The sequence below is a fragment of the Saimiri boliviensis genome, chromosome 16 (genome assembly GCF_048565385.1).
Source record: "Saimiri boliviensis isolate mSaiBol1 chromosome 16, mSaiBol1.pri, whole genome shotgun sequence".
NCBI lineage: Eukaryota > Metazoa > Chordata > Mammalia > Primates > Cebidae > Saimiri > Saimiri boliviensis.
The window spans coordinates 72,915,620-72,926,447 of NC_133464.1; the positions used below are offsets into that span (position 1 = coordinate 72,915,620).

Below are 10,828 nucleotides of genomic sequence, written 5' to 3' on the forward strand. Positions count from 1 at the left end.
CCAGATTAAATCAGATAGAGGTCGGGCCACAGGCATATGCCTGTCAATGTTACTTTTTGTACATACAATACTATTTATGTCTTATAGAAACTCTGAAACACTCCTTTCCTGGCAGCGAGTTGAGGCTGGTTTATGCCCCAGCATTTCAAGGCACTGCCTCCCCTAAGGAGACAGATCTTGGGAAGCCAGAGATATGCGAGGACCACAGACCTGTGGCTTCTTCAGACCCTAGGAGGCCTTGAAGGTTAAGGAGTCAAAACTTCCATTTTTATTTGATTTAAATACATTTTTGCATTCAAAAACCAGTTCAGATCCTTTACTAACCCGACTAAGATAATCACTGTGTTCATTTTTTAATGTATGTTCTTCAAGTCTTCTTCCAGGTGTATTTTTCTGTAATAGTAATCAGTGGACATCCCATTTTGTTTACTGATTTTTTTTGCTTAACTTTGTGTTGTACATATATTTGTTGTTATGCGTCACTCATCTTTTTAATGGTTTTAATCATTTATCAAGTGATTTATAGAGTACTTTTCTTAGCCATTTTCCAATTGCTACATTTAGCATTTCCAGTTTGAGGGGAGAGTGAGTTTTTACATCATGTGATAGGAAATATTTGTCCATATATGGGGTTTTCTATATTTTGGACTTTTCCTTGGACTGGATTCCTGGAAGACTGATGGGTGAGTTAGAGAACAGAGAACATGAATGTATGTATAGCTCTTAATGCATGTTGCCAAATTGTTTTGGAAAGAGGATCAGAGAAGTTGCAATCAGTTAAGTCTTCCAGATTTCACTTTTACCACCCTCATTAGAAAATGCTAGAGAAGTTAAATGATCACCTAAAGTCCCAAGGTTTCTGTGCTGAGCCTGTTCTGTAACACAGACATGTTTGACCTTATCGGCTTACCTTTTTCTGTTATATTTTATAAATCTCTGTATACATTTGCTTAAATTATTTTATCACAAACATTTCAGATACATCTCTATTTAAAGTAGACATATTATTACATTATCTTACTTTCAATATCCAGTAGAAAATAAATATTTATGGTATTATTTGAGGTTACATTGTTCATATTATATATTAATTCTTTTCTTCTAGTTACCATGTAGAATATAGCTATATAAAGATATAAAAAGTCTGCTGAATGGAGTTGTTCTTTCCAACCTTTTTACTTGCTTCAGAGAGAGTCAATTTTGATTGACATGCATGTTCACACGCATCAAAAGGCACAGGGATCTTCTGCTTCTCTAAAATCCGTCTTTTAATGGCACATGAACACTAATTTATAGTGTGTATATTGCACTAAATGTCACAATTAGAAAGTTCACTTTGATTTTCCATCAGCATTCGAGTGTAGTGGTAGTACAAATTTATAATGCGAGGAAATGAAATAGCAGTCAGTTTATGCCAAATGTCGTCGTTCTGAATTACAGAATTGTGGATACTCACCCATATTTGTTTTCTTTCTCATTTAAGGTCCGTTAAGCTCCACCTCAGAGAATGCTATTGGTGATCAGTATAAAACTCACATTCCCAATGCAGCAGCACTCTCTCTGAATTCCTTCCATACTGTCAGATATTATTCTAAAGTCACCCCTTCCTACGATGAAACTGCCGTAACAAATCGGAACATTTCAATTCATTTACCTTCAGCCGTGCCCCCAGTCTCAAACCTTCTCCCTCAGCACTGCACTTCTGGGTTGGGCCAGACGTGCACTACACATCCCAACTGTCTGGTAAGTTTTCAGGGGTCCATAGATCAGATTGGACCTTTTCACTCCAGCCAGCAGAAGCCCCTGACCTGCATTTTGTTGCTACTCTGGTTGGAAGGCTGGTACCTAAGAGCTTGATTCTGAATCTCTCCAGCCTGATGGGTGAAAAGGAGGAGTGGTCAACCCAGGCTGTCACTCCCCATGCTGAAGGACTGGTGTCTCAACAACCAGAACCAGTGAAGCTGGATGGGACTGTGCTAGTTTGACAGTGACTAGGTGGAACCTGATCTCCCCTAGCACTGATTCCCCACCCCTCTGTCCCTGCCCCCCGCCGCTTCTACCCAGAGCTTCTGCAGCGGCACATCCCATTTTTCCACCCTCATCCTCATCTGGCCCCATAGCCAACCGCTGCTTATCTCTTAGGTGGGCAGCATCACTCATACTGCATCAGAAAGTGCTCTTCCAGTCACCATCCTGGCTGTTTTCAGATACCAGATGTCCTCCTACATCAGACACTTACAGAGCACCCATTATGTTCTGACATTGAGCTTGCCATTGTGCTAAGAATGTAGTATACTAAGGTAGACACGATCCCTGCCCTCATGCAGCTTTGGTGTTAATGGAATGCAGACAAAGAAGCAGGAATTACGATGTGGTTGAAGCGGGTAGGAGGAGTGCCCCACTATACATACCAGCTAGACGTATGGGTGAGGTTAGTGACGGCTCGCCCCTGGAGAAATACCATCCATGCTAATATCTAGCCACTAAGAATTAGCCAGGTAGAGCGGTGAGGAATCAGGAGAGAGGTGGCAAGAGCAGCCCTGTCAGATGGACCAGCATATGAAACAGTTGTACCTGTATTGTTTGGAAGAACTGTCCAGTGCTAGAGGAAGACTCAAACCAGATTAGCTTACTTAAAATGGACTTCTGTTAACTTTAATATAGTTGCTAATGCTTTTGCATATTAACAATAGCTAACATGTTTTGAGCACTCAATAACTCATAGTGCCAAATCCTCTATGTACTTACTGTACATGATCTAATTAGAATCACTGAGGTAATCCTTTGAAGGTAGATATTGTTATAATCTCCATATGACATCTATAAAATGGGAATAATAGTGATCTTCTGAAAGATATTTGCAAGATAAATATTCTAAAGAGAATTGCAAAGAAATGTTAACATATACAGTGTCTACAGATATCATAATTTTGCTAATGATCATTAGTATCCAATGGGAAGACTAGGATAAATGAAAGAAAAGATTACAATATTATTATTTTTAATTGTTGACCTATACTTACTCTGTGTCGGTTTTGTTGTAGAATTGCTGTGAGAAAATAATTATTTTTAATACAAAGACATATTTGAAAACTTGTAATCTTATTCACCTGAGGATTTCACATAGTTTTGCAAATCATTTCAGATTGTTTTGGGACATAGAAAATACAATCATGACATTATGAGTAAGAATGGGCGAGGATTCAATTAATGTGGGTTTTTCCCCCTTCTTTGCAGCAACAGTTTTGGGCATATTAAAAGCACTTGTTTGAAATTCACACTCTCAACCACCTACTGGGCGCAGTTTGACCATCTAGGAAAAGTGGAACAAAGAATGATTTTGAAAGCTCCACCCAAAGACCTAACATCAAAAGAATTAGCATGGTCTGGCTTCTGATAAATGTACTCAAAGCTTCCGTAGATAGAAAGACCAGCAGTGAAAAGCTGGTCACATGCTGTCACTCATCTTCATACACACTTGGATCCCTGCCAGCCAAAGAGCTACAAGAGCAAATGACCTCAGTGACCTATACTCTCTCTTCTCAAAAAATACTCCACAATTTATGAAAAAAAGCATGCTATAAAGAAGATCCATGTAGATGCGATAAAGTGATAAGATTGGGAAGGTGTGTTGATACCTTGTGTCACTGAGTACAGATATTGCAACTTGACTCTTATTTTTAGTATCCCCGTGAATAACTGTCACTCATTTCTAGGTAGTGTCTTTTCCTTATTTGACATTTTAGAGAGTTTCCTTCTTCACTCACCATCCAAACTAAGATACCCAGAGAGATGCTGAAAGAGGGGTTTAACTCCTCACTTGACTACTAATGAATAAATTGATGTGTGTTTTTGCATTTCACGATCCCTTGAGTGAAACAACGGCTAATAGGTAAATATTTCTTTCAGGACCTTTAGTTACAGACTAGCAGTTCTTTTGTTTTTCATCTCTTCCTCCCTGTGGGTATTAAAAAGGGCAGTTGAAAATAAGGGGGAAAAAAGATTTGTTTTATATTTCACTGAAATGTTCTTATACATAAGTTTTATTATTAAATAAAATACTCAGTTTTCACCCTGAACATTGTAATCCATTTTTGTTTTGTTTAATAAATACATGTTCTCTCTTTTAGTAGTACTATGTAGGGAATTTAATATCCTAGAGTTTTGAGAAGCTTAAAAATTACTGTAGGCGTAGCCTAATTCTCATGTCAAATTTTACAACTTTTCTTTGAGGATGCCAAAATGATGGAATCTGTAGATGTTTGACATACTTTATAAAGGAACAAGAAGTTTCCAACTAAGGTTTTATTTTTATTATTAAAAACAGGTGGTTGATTCTTCATCCCCTTTCCTTTAGGAATAATTGCTTTGGCATTGGAAGAGAACCTGCTAAGGTATTTTGGACACTGGGACTACTGCCTGTGTTCCCAGCTGGTCTTCATTGTTGCTGGGGCTTTTACTTTGCACCAGGGTTTCTTTACGTCTCCATGTGGGCCATGAGAGAAGTCTGCGACTGGGAACTCTTCAACAGAGGACCTAAAAAGTCCGACCCCTAGAGCCGTCTCTCTACTTGCTTTCTCATCCCACTTTTCCTTTCGGCATGAAGAGGAGGCTACCAGATCCATTTTTAGGGCTCTCTACTTTTCAAGCCTGGGTCCCATGATCCTAGACTTCATGCAAGTGTCCAAATTCATTTCTAATGTGAGAATTTCATTTTTAATGAATTCTTCTCTTCCAAGTAAGCTTAACTCTTAGCCAAGGAAGAAAGGTTAGTTGGGTTACACCTTGTAGAAAAAGAGCAGGATTTTCCTTGTATAATCAAGTTGGCTGGTCATGGAACAGTTGCAGTGTTATTTTCACAATAAAGAAGATGCAAGGAGCTTGCCTAGAAAAGGTGACAGCTTGTAGATTTCACATTGGTGGAGGCAGAATGAGTGAAACATAGTAGATGATCTGATACAGGGCTGTGAGGAAGGGCAAAGAATTAAGGATGCCACCCAGGCTTCCGGCTTTAGCAGCTAGGCAGACAGTATTGCTATCCACTGAGAGAATGCAAGGAGAACACTTGGAGTCATGGCACTAGAACATGACAATTATATGGGGATACGTTGCATTTGAGGTATTTATATGATACCGAGTTGAAGTAGCCAAAATACATTCAGATATTGCAGCACAGGCAGGAGATATAGATGAGAGATGTGGCTTGGGGTGTCATCAGCACTGGAGGGGAATACCGAAGTGGGGGGATTAAACATTAAATGGTGGGAGTGGCCTGGATGACCCAATAGGAACTTGTGATGCTGCAATTTTTTTCTTTTCTATTTTATTATTATTTAAGTTCTGAGGTACTTGGGCACAGCATGCAGGTTTGTCACATAGGTATACACGTGCCATGGTGGTTTGCTGCATCCATCACCCCATCATCTACATTGGGTATTTCTCCTAATGCTATCCCTCCCCTATCCCCCCACCCCCTGCTATCCCTCCCCTAGTCCCCCAGCCCCTGACAAGCCCTGGTGTGTGATGTTCCCCTCCCCTGTGTCCATGTGTTCTCATTGTTCAACACCCATTTATGAGTGAGAACGTGTGGTGTTTGGTTTTCTGTTCTTGTGTCAGTTTGCTGAGAATGATGGTTTCCAGCTTTATTCATGTCTGTGCAAAAGACATGAACTCATCCTTATTTATGACTGGATAGTACTCCATGGTATTTCTAGTTCTAGATCCTTGAGGAATTGCCACACTGTCTTCCACAATGGTTGAACTAATTTACACTCCCACCAACAGTGTAAAAGCATACCTGCTTCTCCACATTTTCTCCAGAATCTGTTGCTTCCTGACTTTTTAATGATCACCATTCTAACTGGTATGAGATGGTATCTCAATATCGTTTTGATTTGAATTTCTCTAATGACCAGTGATGATGAGCATTTGTTCATATATTTCTTGGCTGCATAAATGTCTTCTGAGAATTGTCCCTATCCTTTGCCTACTTTTTGATGGGATTGTTTGTTTTCTTGTAAATTTAAGTTCCATGTAGAATCTGGATATTAGCCCTCTGTCAGATGGATAGATTACAAAAATTTTTTCCCATTCTGTAGACTGCCTGTTTACTCTGATGTTAGTACTTTTGCTATGCAGAAGCTCTTTAGTTTAATTAGATCCCATTTGTCTATTTTGGCTTCTGTTGCCATTGCTTTTGGTGTTTTGGTCATGAAGTGTTTGCCCATGCCTATGTCCTGAATGGTATTGCCTAGGTGTTCTTCTAGGGTTTTTTATGGTTTTAGGTCTTACATTTATGTCTTTAATCCACCTCAAGTTCATTTTTGTATAAGGTGTAAGGAAGGAGTCCAATTTCAGTTTTCTGCCTTTGGCTAGCCAGTATTCTCAACACCATTTATTAAATAGCAAATCATTTCGCCATTGCTTCTTTTCCCAGGTTTGTCAAGAATCAGCTGGTTGTAGATGTGTGGTGTTATTTCTGAGGCCTCTGTTCTGTTCCATTGGTCTTTATCTCTGTTTTGGTACCAGTATCATACTGTTTTAGTTACTGTAGCCTTGTAGTATAGTTTAGTCAGGTAGCATGATGCCTCCAGCTTTGTTCTTTTTGCTTAGGATTGTCTTGGTTATGTGGGCTCTTTTTTTTGGTTCCATATAATATTTAAAGTAGTTTTTTCTAATTCTGTGAAGAAATTCAATGGTAGCTTGATGGGGATAACATTGAATCTGTAGATTACTTTGGGCAGTATGACCATTTTCACCATATTGATTCTTCCTATCCATGAACATGGAATGTTTTTTCGTTTGTTTCTGTCCTGTTTTATTTCCTTGAGCAGCAGTTTGTAGTTCTCCTTTAAGAGGTCCTTCATATCCCTTGTAAGTTGTATTCCTAGGTATTTTTTTTAGCAGTTGCAAATGGGAGTTTACTCATGATTTTGCTCTCTGTCTGTCTGTTATTGTTGTATAGTAATGCTTGTGATTTTAGCACATTAATTTTGTATCCTGAGACTTTGCTAAAGTCGCTTATCAGTTTAAGGAGATTTTGGGCTGAGACTATGGGGTTTTGTAAATATACAGTCATGTCTTCTGCAAACAGAGACAATTTGAGTGCCTTTTTTCTTATCTGAATACCCTTTATATCTTTCTCTTGCCTGATTGCCCTGACCAGAACTTCCAATACTATGTTAAATAGGAGTGGTGAGAGAGGGCATCTTTGTCTTGTGCCAGTTTTCAAAGGGAATGCTTCCAGTTTTTGCCCATTCAGTATGATATTGGCTGTGGGTTTGTCATAAATAGCTCCTATTATTTTGAGATATGTTCCATCCATATCTTGTTTATTGAGGGTTTTTAGCATAAAGGGCTGCTTAATTTTGTCAAAGGCCTTCTCTACATCTATTGAGATAATCGTGTGTTTTTTTTTTCTTTTGTTCTGTTTATATGATGGATTACATTTATAGATTTGACACATACTTGCATCCCAGTGATGAAGCCAACTTGATCATGATGGATAAGCTTTTTGATGTGCTGTTGGATTTGGTTTGCCAGTAGTTTATTGAGGATTTCCACATCAATGTTCATCATGAATACTGATTTGAAATTTTCTTTTTTAGTTGTGTCTCTGCCAGGTTTTGGTATCAGGATGATGTTGGTCTTATAAAATGAGTTAAAGAGGATTCCCTCTTTTTCTCTTGTTTGGAATAATTTCAGAAGGAATGGTACTAGCTGCTCTTTTTACCTCTGGTAGAGTTTGGCTGTGAACCTGACTGGTCCTGGAATTCTTTTGATTGGTGGGCTATTAATTGCTGCCTCCATTTCAGACCTTGTTATTGGTCTATTCCAGGATTTGACTTCTTCCTGGTTTAGTCTTGAGAGGGTGTAAGTGTCCAGGAATTTATCCATTTCTTCTAGATTTACTGGTTTATTTGCATAGAGGTCTTTATAGTATTCTGTGATGGTAGTTTGTATTTCTGTGTGATTGGTGGTGATATCCCCTTCATCATTTTTTACTGCATCTATTTGATTCTTCTGTCTTTTCTTTATTAGTCTGGATAGCAGTCTATTTTGTTGATCTTAAAAAAAAAAAAAGTTCCTGGATTCACTGATTTTTTTGAAGGTGTGTGTGTGTGTGTGTGTGTGTGTGTGTGTGTGTGTCTATCTCCTTCAGTTCTGCTCTGATCTTAGTTATTTCTTGTCTTCTGCTAGCTTTTGAATTTGTTTGTTCTTGCTCCTCTAGCTCTTAATTGTGACATTAGGGTGTTGATTTAAGATCTTTCCTCATTTATCTTGTGGGCATTTAGTGCTATAAATTTTCCTCTACACACTGCTTTAAATGTGTCCCAGAGATTCTGGTATGTTTGTTCTCATTGGTTTTGAAGAACATCTTTATTTCTGCCTTCATTTCAATTATTTATCCAGTAGTCATTCAGGAGCAGGTTGTTCAGTTTCCATGTAGTTGTTCAGTTTTGAGTGAATTGTTTAATCCTGAGTTCCAATTTGATTGCACTGTGGTCTGAGAGACTGTTTTTTATGATTTCCATTCTTTTGCATTTGCTGAAGAGTGTTTTACTTCCAATTATGTGGTCAATTTTAGACTAAGTACGATGCAGTACTGAGAAGAATGTATATTCTGTGTATTTGGGGTGGAGAGTTCTGTAGATGTCTATTAGTTCTGCTTGGTCCAAAGCTCAATTCAAGTCCTGGATATCCTTGTTAATTTTCTGTCTCATTGATCTGTCTAATATTGACAGCGGGATATTGAAGTCTCCCACTTTATTGTGTGGGAGTCTTAGTCTCTTTGTGGGTCATTAAAAACTTGCTTTATGTATCTGGATGCTCCTGTATTGGATGTGTATATATTTAGTATAGTTAGTGCTTCTTGTTGCATTGATCCCTTTGCCATTATGTAATGCCCTTCTTTGTCTCTTTTGATCTTTGTTGGTTTAAAGTCTGTTTTATCAGAGACTAGGATTGTGACCCCTGCTATTTTTTTTTCTTTCCATTTGCTTGGTAAATCTTCCTTTATCCCTTTATTTTAAGCCTATATGTGTCTTTGCACATGAGATGGGTCTCCTGAATACAGCATACCAATGGGTCTTGACTGTTTATCCAATTTGCCAGTCTGTGTCTTTTAATTGGGACATTTAGCCCATTTACACTTAAGGTTAATGTTGTTATGTGTGAATTTGATCCTGCCATTTTGATGCTAGCTGATTAGTTTGCTCATTAGTTGATGTGGTTTCTTCATAGTATTGATGGTCTTTACAATTTGGTATGTTTTTACAGTGGCTGGAACTGGTTGTTCCTTTCCATGTTTAATGCTTCCTTCAGGAGCTCTTGTAAGGCAAGCCTGGTGGTGACAAAAAAAAATCTCTCAGCATTTGCTTATCTGTAAAGGATTTTATTTCTCCTTCAATTATGAAGCTTAGTTTGGCTGGATATGAAATTCTGGGTTGAAAATTCTTTTAGGATGTTGAATATTGGCCCCAACTCTCTTCTGGCTTATAGGGTTTCTGCATAGAGATCCGCTGTTAGTCTGATGGGCTTCCTTTTTTGGGTAACCCTACCTTTCTTTCTGGCTGCCCTTAGCATTTTTTTCCTTCATTTCAACCCTGGTGAATCTGACAATTATGTGTCTTGGGGTTGCTCTTCTCAAGGAGTATCTCTGTGGTGTCCTCTGTATTTCCCGAATTTGAATGTCAGCCTGCCTTGTTAGGTTGGGGAAGTTCTCCTGGATAACATCCTGATGATTGTTTTCCAACTTGGTTCCATTCTCCCTGTCACTTTAGGTACACTGATCAAATGTAAATTTGGTCTTTTCACATAATCCCATATTTCTTGGAGGCTTTGTTCATTACTTTTCACTCTTATTCCTCTAATTTTGCCTTCTCACTTTATTGAGTTGATCTTCAATCTCTGATATCCTTTCTTCCACTTGATCAATTTGGCTATTAAAATTTGTGTATTCTTCATAAAGTTCTTTGTTTTTCAGCTCCATCAACTTGTTATGTTCTTCTCTACACTGGTTATTCTAGTTAGCATTTCATTTAACCTTTTTCCAAGGTTCTTAGGTTTCTTCCATTGGGTTAGAACTTGCCCCTTTAGCTCAGAGAAGTTTGTTACTACCCACCTTCTGAAGCCTGTTTCTGTCAATTCATCAAACTCATTCTCCATCCAGTTTTTGTTCCCTTGTTGATAAGGAGTTGTGATCCCTTGGAGGAGAAGAGGCATTCTTGTTTTTGGAGTTTTCAGCCTTTTTGCACTGATTTCTTCCCATCTTTGTGGATTTATCTACCTGTGTTGAAGTTGGTGACCTTTGGATGGGGTCTCTGAGTGGACATCCTTTCTGTTGATGTTGAAACTTTCTTTCTGTTAGTTTTCCTTTTAACAGTTAGGCCCCTCTGCTACAGAGATCTGCTGGAGTTTGCTGGGGATCCATTCCAGACCCTACTTGACTGGGAATCACCAGCAGGGGCTGCAGAACAGCAAAGGTTGCTGCCTGTTCCTTCCTCTGGTAGCTTTGTCCCAGAGGGGTACCTGCCAGATGCCAGCCAGAGCTCTTCTGTATGAGGGATCTGTCAGCCCCTGCTGGGCAGTGTCTCCCAGTCAGGATACACGGCGGTCAGGGAGCCACTTGAGTAGGCAGTCTGTCCCTTAGCAGAGCTCCAACTCTGTGCTGGGAGATCTGCTACTCCATTCAGAGATGCCAGACAGGGATGTGTAAGTCTGCTGAAGCTGTACTCACAACCACCCCTTTTCCCAGGTGCTCTGTCCCAGGAAGGTGGGGGCTTTATTTATAGGTCCTTGTTGGGCTGCTGCCTTTTTTCAGAGATGC

At 39.1% G+C, this 10,828-nt stretch overlaps 1 protein-coding gene across 1 annotated transcript in view; it reads left to right on the plus strand.

Annotated features, from left to right (window-relative positions):
- The window catches only part of SOHLH2 (spermatogenesis and oogenesis specific basic helix-loop-helix 2), a 43,526-nt gene extending 39,448 nt beyond the window's left edge, over window positions 1-4,078 (plus strand). Inside the window, exons 10-11 of the mRNA XM_010344991.3 lie at window positions 1,484-1,743; window positions 3,238-4,078. Of these exons, the coding sequence (XP_010343293.3) occupies window positions 1,484-1,743; window positions 3,238-3,258 (281 nt within the window). The 3' untranslated portion in view covers window positions 3,259-4,078. The remainder of the gene's footprint in view (window positions 1-1,483; window positions 1,744-3,237) is intronic.
- Window positions 4,079-10,828: the final 6,750 nt, after the last annotated feature.